Source organism: Setaria italica, chromosome VIII (assembly GCF_000263155.2).
Source record: "Setaria italica strain Yugu1 chromosome VIII, Setaria_italica_v2.0, whole genome shotgun sequence".
Lineage (NCBI taxonomy): Eukaryota > Viridiplantae > Streptophyta > Magnoliopsida > Poales > Poaceae > Setaria > Setaria italica.
The window spans coordinates 11,927,393-11,941,572 of record NC_028457.1 but is presented as its reverse complement, the minus strand read 5'-3'; the positions used below and the strand labels follow the sequence as shown (position 1 = coordinate 11,941,572).

At 48.1% G+C, this 14,180-nt stretch overlaps 2 protein-coding genes across 5 annotated transcripts; both read right to left on the bottom strand.

Moving 5' to 3' along the window:
- Positions 1 to 1,187: 1,187 nt before the first annotated feature.
- LOC101752794 (cytochrome P450 716B1) lies at positions 1,188 to 5,415 on the bottom strand. 4 transcript variants are annotated; one of them, XM_022828912.1, is made up of 3 exons: positions 4,093 to 5,415; positions 3,509 to 4,015; positions 1,188 to 1,489 (listed from the first exon to the last, which is right to left on the bottom strand). In XM_022828912.1, the coding sequence occupies exons 1-2, from the start codon at positions 5,045 to 5,047 to the stop codon at positions 3,510 to 3,512; spliced, it is 1,461 nt and encodes a 486-aa protein (XP_022684647.1). In that variant the 5' UTR covers positions 5,048 to 5,415; the 3' UTR covers positions 1,188 to 1,489; position 3,509. The 4 variants fall into 4 exon arrangements, with proteins under 4 accessions (XP_022684647.1, XP_012703495.1, XP_004979090.1 ...); XM_012848041.2 differs by lacking the exon at positions 1,188 to 1,489 and adding an exon at positions 2,018 to 2,984 and having other exon boundaries at positions 3,071 to 4,015; XM_004979033.4 differs by lacking the exon at positions 1,188 to 1,489 and adding an exon at positions 2,018 to 2,480.
- Positions 5,416 to 7,281: 1,866 nt separating this feature from the next.
- On the bottom strand, positions 7,282 to 8,452 carry LOC101786936 (xylanase inhibitor protein 1). Its single transcript, XM_004979032.2, has one exon. It carries the CDS (start codon positions 8,361 to 8,363, stop codon positions 7,440 to 7,442), a length of 924 nt encoding a protein of 307 aa, XP_004979089.1. The 5' UTR covers positions 8,364 to 8,452; the 3' UTR covers positions 7,282 to 7,439.
- Between the last annotated feature and the right edge of the window lie 5,728 nt (positions 8,453 to 14,180).

Sequence of the window (14,180 nt, the reverse complement as noted above, 5' to 3'; positions counted from 1 at the left end):
ATGATTGTGATTAAGGAAGCACTCCTATAGGAGAATAGGATCTGAGCAATCTAAGATCGCTCTTGAGATTTATGTGCGACGAGGTGATAAATTCCCAAGAAGAATTTCATTACAATGGATATTCACTTGTCCAACCGGAAGATTATGGCCGGAGGATCCTAAGAATTAAGGGGATAATTTATTATATATATGCTATTAATTGTAAATAGAATAGTTTCATTTGCAATTTACTAATAATTGTATATATATTAATTATGAATAATATTATACATATACAATCATGAAATATATATACGACATGCATATATACAAGATGAATGTATATGTATATGTATATGTATATGTATAAGAAGTGCACGCTAATGATATATACGTACGTATATGTATATAAGTGAAATAACAATTAGCATTAAAAGTGGAAAAGAATTCAGAAAAAAACCTTTAGTCCCGATTGGTAATAGCAACCGGGATTACCAACCGGGATTAAAGGGAGCATGTCCATGCAGGGGGCACGTCCATGCGCATGCATGGCAGCCTCTTTAATCCTGATTGGTATTACCGATCGAGATTAAAGGTGGTCTTAGTTCCGGATGAAAGACCGGGACTAAAAGCCGGGACCTTTAGTCTCGATTGGTTAGTGCCGGTTGTGTTCTCGAGCCCTATATGGCTTACCCGGGACTAAAACCCTTTTTCTACCGGTGACTCCTAGCACGCATGACCTATCTACCAAGGGCTTGACACTGACCGTGGGGCACGGGATGGACAAGCTGGTGCGATTTGTGAGACGCCGCCATCTCCTCAAGAAGCAGGTGAACTTTCCTCATTTGGATCTGCATCTGGCGTTGCTCCCATAGACATTCTGTTATATTATTTGTCTATGGGAGCTAAATTATTATTGTTATTCCCACAACTACCTTTCATTTAACGAAAGAATAGAGAAATAGTGTCTGCTGATTTCAGTCTTCTAATTACACTTGATATCTCCTGTACAGAAATCCAAACCCCCAGGTGCTGTTGGTGTGAGCATTGCGCTCGAGAAATTCCTTCCTAATTTTTCTTAAACACGTAGGAGAACTATGCATCAATATATTAAGAAGAGAGACGTGATGATCTTTATATGCCATTAAAAATTATAACGATCCCTTCTATGCCATCAAAATTTAAAGCATCCCTTCAATGCCATTGGTTTTAAATTTTCATCCCGTATATGCCATTGCCGTTTGTTCCATAATATTCCACCCTTACAAATCCACGGCATCTCATTTCTCCACCGTCTCTTTGCTTTGTACTCGTCCGCTCGGCTCACCCGACAGCCGCTCCACAGTTCCCACTTCGCCGCTCTCCTTCCCGTCACCCGTAGTCTTCCAGCCGCTTTCTGTTTGCTGCTCTCCTTCTGCTCCCCCCTCCTCTCCGTCCTCCCATTCGAGTTCTTGGCGCGGCCGCGCATGAAGTGACACTGAGGCCGCTCGCCGGCGCCGCTGCCTGCAAGCTGCACATTTCCTGCGTTACCTGTCAGCCGGATCCTGTCCGGCCAAGTGCTATCGGCACTTTAGAACTCAGGAACAGGATGAACACTGGGATTTTTTTGTGCTGTGCAACTGTAGGATTGATATACACTAAGATAGACAATTAGAGGGGATGAATGATTGCGGAAGCTAAATTCAAAATTTTAACAATTCCCCCTAAACACAAAACCTAATTACACCTCTTTTTCCACCAAAGCTCTGCAACTTCCATTACTAATAGAGTAATACTTGATTCTAGACATTTTCCACCAAAATACAAAAGTGCTATTCTGATCTTGCATTGATATAAGTTCCCCTTTGTTGAATACTAACTGATTTCACCTCATCTTGGTTTAACGAAATTGCTGTAGTACGAGGTAGATGAGTTTTTTGTTTATTGACACTGTCACCAACACCTTTACAGCATGCTCCTGGCTTAGTTCTCCCTCCGTTCCAAATTGTAAGTCATTCTAGCTTTCTTGAAAAGTCAGAATATCTCAAGTTTGACCAAATTTACACAATAAATCACTAATATTTATTATACTTTCTTCATTAAATATATTTTCATAAAATATCTTATTCGATCTTATTCGGTGACATGATCCTTTCTATAATTTTGATCAAAACTCTAAAAAAATAAAATTACAATTTAGACAGTTGTGTGCCCTCACGCCGCCGAGGCCCATCCCTCCGTACAGGCGCTTTGGCCACCGGCGCCGCCTCCCATCTGTCTTGCCGCACGCATCAATTCCTCCGTCCATGGCGCAGGCTTCCCTTCTTCCAGGGCGTCATCTCCCTTGAATCGAATCGAAGTCTTCCCATCCATCAATGGTCACAGGTTGCCAGACCCCTCCCTCGGCGGTCACCAGGTCAAAGGATCTGGTTCTGTACTACTGTACGAAATTTTGCTTGGATAATCATCTCCACGGCTAGGTCTTGTAGTTCAGTCATGTACGTCATCTAGAACAGAATTGTCTGCCAATAGAGTTAATCGAGTAGCATAGAGCAGGCTGATGTGCAAGGATTGCCACTGATCTAAAAGCTGACTAGATATTGACATACATTACAATGGCAACATGAACTAATGAAGCAATGGTTAGAGCTTGGACTTGTCTGACATTCATTTACCATTTACTTGCATTCGGTACAGAGCAGGAATCCACTACCAAGCGCTGGGCCACGGATGATGTGGCAGGATTTAATTTTTTTTAGCACTAATTATTGGGAACTGTTGGAGAGGAAGGTCTTTTTTGGCTCACAATGATTTTTGGCAAGACCAAAAACTAGGTTTCTAGATTTTATTTTTTAGGCACCCTTGGAGAGCATTTAAGGACAGAGATAGCATTTCTTCCCATTCCCGAAGCAGAGCAACGGCAAGTTGTTCCAAAGATCCCCATTGCCAGCCATCTCACTCACGCCAGCACGCCGCTCCTACTTAGCCTAGCACCACTGCCGCCACTCCCTTGTTTTCGATCTCATCTGCAATCACAGCATCAGCTGCACCTTCATCTTGTTCCTTTCCATAGAAATCTGCAACAAAAGATTGATCCAAGTCCAAGCCAAACCAGCGACAGCCGCCACCATGATCTTCCAGACTTCCACCAAATCGGCAGCGGAGCAGCGCGCACCTCCATTCCTCTTCCTCGGACAAGTTTGAGAACGAGGAAGCTCCCCATCCACCATGGCAGTGTACCGGAACTCAGCAGGATCCTAGAAGACACAGCCATTTGGAGCAGGAGGCCGCCGCGACAAGACGCGAGAAGAAGGCAGGGCGAGGCGCGCGTCCAGTCAACCGTACAGGTAAAAAGTACAGTATGCTTAATTGGTTCCCACACTTAGCCATATTTTTATGTTCTGTAAAACTATGTTCACCATGTGTTCTTCAAGAAATTACTGCGGCCATCCTTCTCCATGCAGTAGTGCAAGACTGTGAAGTGCCTAAAATGCAGAAAGCATAAATCCTGAACATGTTTACACACAAGCATCTCCCTTTTAAGTTTTACCTCAATGGAGAGGGTCGATAGGCTCGACGTTGATGAGGAGGCCCTGGGACGGGTACGGCATCGGGAACCTTGAGAAGCTTCCATCGCAGCCAGCGGCGAGCTTCCACCTGAAGCGCGTGACGACGTGGTGCACGGCCACCAGCGTCTCCACCCTGGCGAACTCGTTGCCGGGGCAGAAGCGCGCGCCGCCGCCGAACGGAACGAAGCTGAAGGGCGGTATCGCCGCCGCGGACGGCTCCTCGAATCGCGCCGGATCGAACCGGCCAGGGTCCGGGAAGATGGCCGGATCCCAGTGCGTCATGGTCATCGCGTTCATGACGTTCCACCCTCTGGGGATGACGGAGCCGCCGTGCTCGACGTCGTACACCGCCTTCCTCAGGATGCTGAACGACGTCGGGATCAGCCGCAGGGTCTCCATCGCCGCCGCCCACGTGTACTTCATCCTGGTCAGGTCGTCCCACGACAGGGCCTCTCCCGGCGCCTTGCTCTGCGCGATCTCTACTTGCTCTGACGATCCATGGATTCGTAATCAGTCATGGTGAAATAAATTCTGGAGAGAAAAAGAGAAAGGGTGAATTGTTTACCTTGTAGAACTTTGGCGTAGGCGTCCTGGTTGGCGTCGAGCTGCCGGAGGAGGAAGGTGATGAGAGCGGCGGTGGTGTCGTGGGCGGCGATCATGAGGAATATGATGTTGTCCGTGATCTCCTCGTCGGGGAGGCCGCCGGCGAGCATGTTGGTGACCACGTCGTCGGTCGGCGAGCTCTCTCCCCGCCGTAGCTTGTCCCTCCTCTCCTCGATGACCGCCGCGACGGCGCGCCGCCCGCGCCGGCTCGCCGCCAGGCACCGGCTGAAGGTGCTGAAGGGCACGTTGACCGGCACCGCCCAGATCCCCCTCGCAAGCTTCTGGAACTCCGTCGACAGCTCCTCCCGGACGGCGGCGTCGCTCCCCAGCTTGAAGAGGACGGTGCACATCACGTCGAACGTGAGCGACTTCATCGACGGCATCACAGCGACGGCGGCGCGGCCGCTCCAGTGCGTGTCGAGGTGGCGCCGGACCTCGGCGTCCATGGCGGCGACGTGCCTCTTGATGGCATCCAGCTTGAGGAACTGCACCATCATGGCCCGGACGCGGGCGTGGTCGTCGCCGGCGACGTCGCGGAGCGTACGCCGGCCGACCATGCGGCTGAAGGACTCGCTGTTCACGGTGGTCAGCGCCGGGCTGGTGAAGAGGAACTTGTTGGCGGCGGGGCCGACGAGGAAGGCCGTCGGGCGGCGGAATAGGGACATCCGCGACACCGGGCCGTAGGCCGCTGCGCGCCGGCGGAGCCATTCCTCGGCGGTGTTGGCGCGGAGGGCGCGCAGGAGGCTGAGCGTGTGCCCGACGACGGGTAGGCCGAAGGAGCCCGGAGGCAGGGGCTTCCCCGTCGTCTTGTCGCCGGCGCCGGTGAAGAGGAGGCGGTACAGCAGGGGGACCGAAGCGACGAACGCGACAAGGATGGCTAGTGTCGCTGCCACCATCGTCGCCGAATCAGCATCCATTGCTTTGCGGCTTGCGCCTTTGCTTCAGCCGGGTGCTGTGTGAATATTTTTTGATCTGAATATATTGCAAGATTCCACGGCTTGAAGTGGTGGTGGTGGAGGGAATCATTAGGAGGGGGATGCCATTGGAGTACCAAGGACAAGCTGCTATAAAGTCAGATCGTCATGTTTTGCTTTGTAGTGCATATTTTATTGGTAGTGGTTATGATCTGACTGACGAGATGAATATTAGACTATTAGGATATCTAAACAAAGATAGTGCATTCATGTCCTATATATGTGGAGCCCTGCAGGTCTGATAAGATGTGAATCTTAATTAAGGACTTCCATTTACTTGAAGCCTAGCTAATCCCTCGGTTGTAATATAATACGTTCTGTTTTTGGCAAGACTTGTAGAAAAGATGCATATCATCTAAGGGCCTGTTAAACTTTAACACCTAAGTTTTAACACATCTGTTTGGATCTCAAAGTATTAAAAAGTGTTAAAACTAGGGTGTTAAACTTTAACACCTTCAATCCAAACAGGCCCTAGTCACGCCGATGAGGATTGATTCCGACAGGGGAATAATGAGATGAAGATTGAAGAGTGCATCTGGTGGTTAGATCTTCACTGTGGCAGAGTAGGTACTCTCTCCATTTTGAATATATGATGTCAACACAAGATAATTCGATCAAAAGGTCTGTATGCCCGTTTGCATGATTCAACTAACTTGATTTTTTTAGAAAAGAAAAATGTGTCCAGCTAATTTTTTACATTATTCTCAACACAAACAAATGCTGATAGGAAATAAAATAAAATCAGTATATACTAAAAAAAGATAATCAAAACCATAGTCTATTATTACTTCTCCATCCATTTTTACCAAAGGTATATAAGGGAGACAGTCCTTATATCGTCACGTTGCAACAGAGATCAAAATCACAGTTAACATGCTCCCAAAAATGACGTGCATAAAAGAAAAGAATCTTCTTTCCTCAAAATCAAATAGTTATGTTTACACCAAATAGCCCACGTAAGAGCTTTAAGTCCAGAAAGATCAACTTTTTTCTTTCTTTTCTATGATTGTTGATAGGCGGGGTTAACCGGGGGCTCCTATATACAATTTGTGGAAGCTGGTTAACCAACATAATTTTAAAGCACATTAGGCCTATTTAAGTCAATATTTCAACAAACTAGGTTCTAGTTCAACATCCAAAAATATCATATTCAATATTTTTTTTTGTAAGAAAAATATTGCCTTCAACATTTTTCATCATCTAGTTCAACATCTTGAAAAACTACATTCAACATTTCCTTAGACAAGAATCACCATTTCAATTTTTTTTGCCATCTTCTTCGCCACGGTGACAGGCGGCGCGTGGGGAGTGCGTGCGGCGGCAGTACCTAGCCGGTGAGCCTGCGGGGAGGAGGTGTAGGGCTAGCTTGCGAGCCAGCATGCCTGCAGGCTATACACGCAGTGAGTCAAGCGGCACCAAAGCCAGTCCCGAGCGCGGCGCGCAGGTGCATGGGCGCAGCGCGTGGCGGTGAGGTCGACGGTGATGGCCAGCATCGCAGGAGCAGTGCACGTGTTGAGGCGACGGTGTCGGCAGCTGGTGGGCAGGGGGCGGCGCTAGGGTTTGAGAAGGTCAGTGATGCATCCAACGTGAGATATTGGTTGCACGAATCTCAAACCGTGGAAGTTGGGTAATAAAAACTTTCAAAAGCCATTCTGGTTTCGCGGGTTTAACCTAGTATCTATTGATCGCGTACTGGCCCAAGGCAAATTCAGCCCACCTCGGTCGTGAACTGTGCTTCAATCCCGCTGGCCCAATGCAAATTGAGCCCACCTACGTTGGGGTCCACTGGCGAACCCAAATTGTCACCTCCGTTCGTGGCGGCGGCGGTGGACGACAGCTGCCAGGTCGGCTGGCTACCGTGTGCGCGTGGCGGGCGACGTGCACAGGTGTTCGCTTGCGGGCCACCAGTTCCTTTTCTCCCGACGCGTGCGCGCGGCTCACAGATTGTCGCTCTGTCCAAAATCAGGCCCACGTCGCCGCTTAAGATGTACTCAACGTGGCAGCACAAAAAATAATTAACATTGGTATGCCATGATACTTTTGAGAATATAATAGCTTAATTAATGTTTGGTCAAAAACTCTGTTGTCTCAGCCCTATCCATGAAAAACATCTTCGAGCTTTTAGTCCCTTAGCTTGTTTAAGGACGACGGAACAGAAATTATTCGGGCAAAAGTCGTAGGAGAAGTGATCATATTCCTTATTTCATTGACTAGAACAACAAACAACTTCAGTTCGCATCCATATCATTACCATAGGGATGCCGTTTTATTCGTACACACGCATACACGGTAGTATATACTCCGATCCGTAGCTGTAGACCAGCGATATATACGATCAGGCCCATCCCTTGACGACGCCGCTCCAGCGTGTCTTCTTGTCGGCGAACCTGTCCCAGACCATGACCCCGCCATAGTTGTTCGCCTTCTGCACCTTGGGCAGCAGGTCGTAGTACAGGTACTTGAGGTAAACGGCGACGGTGCCCTGCGCCCCCTCCGGCACGCCGCTCTCCGCCGGCGCGAGGCCCAGGTACACCTGCGTCCTCGGAAACGCCGCCGTCCACTTCTCCCACTGCCCTACCACGCCGTACGTCCCGCCCTTCCCCAGCGAGCATGTGTCGTTGCCGTAGAACCTGACGTGGATGCGCTCGAACAGCCCCGTCCGGAGCGCCGCCCCCAGGCGGCGGTCGGGGAACCCGCACCGCGGCGTCGCCGTCAGGCGCACACCCTTCCGGCCGCGGTAGAACCGGTTGTACCCGTCAAGGCGCCTGGCCAGCTCGTCGTAGTGGTCGGGGGCGCCCTGGTCGATGTAGAAGTCGATGCCGTCGACGGCGGCGTCGCCGAACGGGCGATACACGCCGTTCCGGCGCCCGCCGAGGTGCGCGTTCCAGAGGTTGTCGGCGACGGCTGCGGCGGAGGCGGAGGACGGGAGGGAGTAGCCGTTCCCGGGCCCGCCGATGGAGAGGAGGACGAGGATGTTCCTGGACTGGCAGTGCTTGATGTCGGCACCGACGCCGGCGAGAGGGTGGCCGGAGAGGTCGCCCCAGTAGCGGCCGTGCCCGAAGACGCTGTAGAAGGAGATGACGACGGTGGAGTAGAGCCCCGTGTCGCAGGCCTCGCGCAGCGTGCCCTCGCCGGCGTTCTGGCCCCAGAACACGGTCAGCTGGCCCGTCTGCTTCGCCGTGGCGGCGCCGGCGAGACAGGAGACAAGCACGAAGGCGATCACGAGCGGGTGGAGAGCGAGAGGGCGTCGGAACGCCATGGCGGAGGTTTGCAGTGGGATGGTTCTGGATGTTGTATGATGGTGTTGGAACTTGAAGGCGTTGGGGAGGTCTATATATAGGGTTTGTTTTGGCACACGAGCTCACAGATAGATGCAGCTAAGGTAGGAGTAGGTGAAGTGTGTTTTCTTGTGCGCCGTGGAATGCATGGGAAAACAGGGAGCTCGCGACTTTTCAGGATGAAGAAACAGGGGAAGTGAACGTGCAGAGCGAATGCATGCATGCATGGGCATGACTGTCCAAGCTTATCGATCCAGAGCTCGTCGCCGACGTCATCCATGGATGGCTGTAGGTGTGTCCAAGGGGTGGCTTTATTGTTTGAAGGTGCAGTGCAAGACAGCTAGCTAAGTAGAAAATGTCACAGCGCGTGCTCCTTTGGTCATAAACCGGATGCAAGACTCGTACATGCATGAACATGTAGGCTATAGCCTCTGCTAAAAGGTGGAGCTAGCAAAACTTTCCGGTTAGTTAGCTACATAGATCCTGGTTGAAGGTGCTCTTGTATGCTGAGGTACGAGGCCAGTCAAAGATTGAAAGACACATCCTAATTAAAGCTAGATACAATGGATTTTTTTTCAAAAAAGCTAGATCAAAATTAGAATATGATGCGCCAAGGAACATTCCGGCAACGCATGCAGAACCGGGCTTCCTATTTTACCATTTCTTCCTCCAGCGACGCACGCAGGATAGAGTCGCTCCCTGAGCAACGTTATCGTATCGCGCTAGCCTCATATATTTCGGCACCACCGGCGACACGTGTCGTGCCCGTGACGGAGTCCTGTAGGATGGACGGCTGGATCGGACAAGTTACTTCTTCGTCAAATCGATCGATGACGCGTCCTTCGGAATCAGCAACGTTGCGTTAAAACATTTTTTTGACTCTGCAAGGGCACGGAAATGGTCAGACGTACGTAAGATCGATGGCTATCACTATGTTAGCAACCAGATCGAGATAGAAGGGAACGGGAAGATGAACTAGCACTGGTAGAGAATTGACCTTTAGTCCCGGTTGGTAGGGTGCATATCTCTCGGATATCCATCCGGGATAAACCAACCGGGACAAAAGGGGGGGTCTTTAGTTCCGGGTCTTTTAACCGGGACTAAAGGGGTCACCTTTAGTCCCGCCTCAATTCCAACCGGGACTAAATGGCGCTTGCATGGCACTGCCGTGACGCCTGAATTTTTCATGCATGCATCACGTATATGTATAGTAGTACCGCGGCCCTTTTAATTTGTTAACCTTGTAGTTGAGATTTTTTTAGAACGAAATCAACTAGTATTTAAACGAATGGGATTTGTAATTATACAATTACTATATATATACACAATCCTTATACACAATTCATATACACAATTCAACTAGCTTAATTAGTACAAATCGATCATATATACAAATAAATCAAAGTATCTTCCTACGATCTTCCCGTCGTGGTGTTGCTGATCGGAGTGTCTAATTGTCGTCCATCGTAATAAAATTCTCCTCTTGGATCTACCACCTCGTCCATTATGAATCCAATGAGACCTTCACATATTGCCGCTACTCTTTCTTCCTTCAAGAGTCCTTGTTGAATATTTAACATCTATAATTTGGAAATTTGTGAATGTTACATGAACAAATACATATAAGGAGCTAGAAAATAATTAACTAGTAATATATTTATTTTACGTACTTTAAAGTTGTGCGGCGTCATCTTCGGTCCCTTGGGTCCCAAAAAACTGTGCATGTGCTCACAGATGTAGTAGCCACATAGATTATTCCCGGGTTCCTGTCTTAAGCACTTCAGGGCGGAAAAAAATAAGTTATGAACTATTCGTGTTATACAATGTAATAAATGTGCAGACTTCATACGTACCGGGAAGTCTGTGTTCCATGTAAGATTTTCTTTGAATGGACCTTTGTGTGTCCTTATGAATTGTTTCCATGCGTTGCGGATTAGAATAATGAATGACATAGTGTAACAGGGATAAAATTTAGGAAATAAATTTTTGCATAGAGATAAAGGTCCAGAATTATTACAAGCCTAGCATGTCTTGCAATTCTTGGTAGTCCACCGGATCTTTCCTTAACGAATCAAAGACAGTGACGTGGCTTCTTTCAGGCTCAATTATAATAAGGATCCAGTGGAAGCTGCGTGCGTAGAATGTTCATGCATATTAGAGCTAACTAACATGTAGAGATAAGGAAAAAGACATCGAAAGTAGATGGTATACACACACTTACTTGAAGTTGTATGGAAGTAGTATGAAATCCTTGAATGTTTGTTTGTGTAGGAAATTGTATATTTCCGCAAAGGTTTTTTCCGGCGCTAATTGTATCTGTTGTTGGTTAACTACAGATGGATCCATGAAGCCTACATGTAGGTACGCCTCTCGGCGGCATGTCTGAATTAGCATCCTACATGAAATGGAAGATGAAGTTAGTACGGTGACGCACGCCAAAATTTACATGTAGAGATAATAAACGGACACTTACAGAATCCAAGCGCTGATCAGAGAGACGTCCAGGGCATCATGATGGTACACTTCGTATATATCCTTGAAGTCTAGCCACAGCACTTTCTCCCCTTCACCGTGAAAATCTATCAGTTTTACCTTAATGCCGATCATCTCCCTCGAGTTGGCGGATGCCGTCATGTACCATTGATGGAATTCGTACATCTTTGTTGACAGCTTCCGTAGCATTGAAGGCTTCACTAGAGGTTTGCCTAGCTCATAAGGCCATCTCGGCTCAGGGGGCGGTGCAGTTGGCGTCTCGACTTGCCCTATGCATTCATCAAGTCCCAGACCTGTTTCTTCCATGAATTTCAATATATTTGCTTGTTGATCCAAGGGCATTGCTTTTACCCGTTGAGCATCTTTTTTTGATAAATGGCTGAGGTCGGGGACTGGACCTTTGGAGGATGATTTTCCTTTTCTTTTATCCTTTTCATCAGCCTTTACTAGAGCCCGTTCATAGTTTGACAAGAGTGGTATCCTTTTCTTGGCTCCTTCCTCCATCCTGATAAAAAAGTTTAAATCCCGCCGACTTACTGGCGCTGGCTCCATCTCCCTTGCCTTTTTTAATTCGGCTTGTTTCTTGAACCACTCACTGGCCTCTCGTTGGATTTCTGCCCACTGTTCCGCATGAGACATTGCCTCAAAGCGTTCCTTGCGAGCCACTTCAGGGTCGACCTTTGTTTTCTTCTTTCGAGGCTGTCTTTGCTTGGGAGGCGGTGCTCGTGACTTCTTGAGTGGTGCTGCAGGTTCCTTCGAGGGGGCCGCTCTTGGTGCCGGCGACGGTGATCGGGGAGGGGTGTTGTTATTGTCGTTGTTGCTCCCAGCACCAGGATGTGGTGGAGATGGAGACCTTGATATAGATGGAAGCGACGGTCCTGGAGCAGGAGATGCCGGTCTCGAGGTATGAGGAGAAGGTCGCTGCTCGGGATCTACGGGGAGCGGTCTTGAGGTCTGAGGAGATGGCTCCGTGCAGGGAATAATGATGTAGCGTTTCTTCCATAGAATGATCCCATGAAGCGCATCTGCCAATGTCTTTTCCCCGTCACCTCCCGGGAAGTCGAGCTCTAGACTTCATACTGGGCATCTACTATTTGCTCGACGCAGACGCTGGCGTAGCCTGTTGGAATGTCCATGCCATGACTGCTCTGCCTGCCAGCGTTGGTAACGCACTCCCGTACGCTACCTGTACATATAGCAGAAGTAAACAAGTTGAACTCCGATCTCGAGGCCTGGATCAATTGACAAGATTGCATAAATATTATGTATAAGTATACCTTAATAGTGAGGTTGCCGACCGGTGCATGCAGCTCACATGAGGTCCGTTGCGTGATGGCATCCACGGGGAACCGTTGCTCCTCCACGGGTAACCTGGACGTCTGCGCAACGGGGACCCCTGTAGAAGCACAACTGCTCCCGAGGCGTTGAGAAGGGCTGGCGGTGTGAGGATTCGGCATTGCTCCAGATTGCGCCAACTCCGCAACTGCGTCGGCCACCCGCCGATTGATTTCATCCATCATTCTTTGTTCTAGCATCTGCCGCCAGCTCTCCTCCATCTGTTCCTTTCTTCGCTTCCGGCTTCTGTAAGAGGCGCTGTCGCCTCGGAAAGCGAACTTCCACGGAACCACCCCGAACCCCCGGCAACATCCTGGGTGCTCTGGATTACCGAGGGCCAATGTGAGCTCATCATTTTCTCGGTCCACCCTCAACCTCCCAGCCTTGGAATCTTCAATGTTCTTCATGAGATGTTCGGCCTTCTCACGTATTCTGTCATTGAAAATCAGCATCCCATCCTCTTGGCTTAGGGAGCCTCCATGAGCGTAGTACCAGTTCTTTGATCGTTCGGGCCATTCAATAGTTGCAGGTATGATTCCCCGTTCGATCAGATCTTGTTCCATCTTTCTCCACTTAGGAATTGCTGAGCCATACCCACCTCGCCCCAAATGATGGTGGTAGCCCTTCTGACTAGCATTTGCAACGTTGGTCGTGATCTTTTTCACACCTTCTTCACTCCTCTTGTATTCAACAAATGCATCCCAGTGGTCCCTCAACTTGGGCCACGCGTTGAAGTCTGGAGTTTTGCCCTTCTTGATGTAGTGGGTGTCCAGCATCTTCTTGAATGTCTGGAATTGAGTAGCCATCTTCTTAAGTGTCCACGCTTTGACATCCTTCTCGCTATATCCTTCGGGGAATGTGAAATGTCTCTTCACGTCTTCCCACAGCATATTCTTTTCTATCTCTGGAAGGGCGTACGGATTATCGCTTCTGCCCTTCCATTCTCTGATGCTGATAGGCACGTTGTCCCGGACGATTGCCCCGATTTGACTAACGTACTTCTTTGCTACTTTCTCGGGAGCAACCGGCCTGCCCTCTTCTGTAACTTCGGTGATGACAAGCCTCCCTTCCATCACCTTTGTACGACCTCGGGTCTTCTGCCCTTGTGTCGATCCGGAGGGCTAACAGTTCAAGATTCGTTAATTAGTACGTAGTAGTAGCGGTGGCGTGAAACAATACAAGAATGGTTGTATATACCTCGCCGGAACCTTCTGCCACGGCAAGTTGTTGCTGCGGCTGTTGCTCTTCATTCCCATCGGCAAACATGTTGAGGAACATGTCCGCCTGGGTGCCCTCTTCATCCGTGTATGATAGTGGAACGTTGTCGCCACTACCATCACCAGCGATTATCTGCTCCATGATATACCTTGCGGTCTCATCGTCTGCCATTTCAACTATTGCTGGAAACATACATGGAATCATACATGATAGTCATAGAAATCGTCTTAATACAAATTTGTATATAATGAAATCATAAAATAATGAAATCGTCTTAATACAAATTTGTATATAATGACAGTCCGGAATCATACATGTATATAATGAAATCATAAAATAACATAAATCGTACAAAGTCCGGAATATTTATACAAATTTCTATGAATTTCTACAAATTTCTATGAATTTCTATGAATTTCTATGAATTTATACAAATTTCTATGAATTTCTATGAATTTATACAAATTTCTATGAATTTCTACAAATTTCTATGAATTTCTATGAATTTCTACAAATTTCTATGAATTTCTATGAATTTATACAAATTTCTATGAATTTCTATGAATTTCTACAAATTTCTATGAATTTCTATGAATTTCTATGAATTTATACAAATTTCTACGAATTTCTATGAATTTCTACAAATTTCTACGATTTTCTATGAAATTCTACAAATTTCTACGAATTTCTACGAATTTTGACGAATTTCTACGAATTTTGACGAATTTCTACGGCGGCGATAGGGCGGCGGA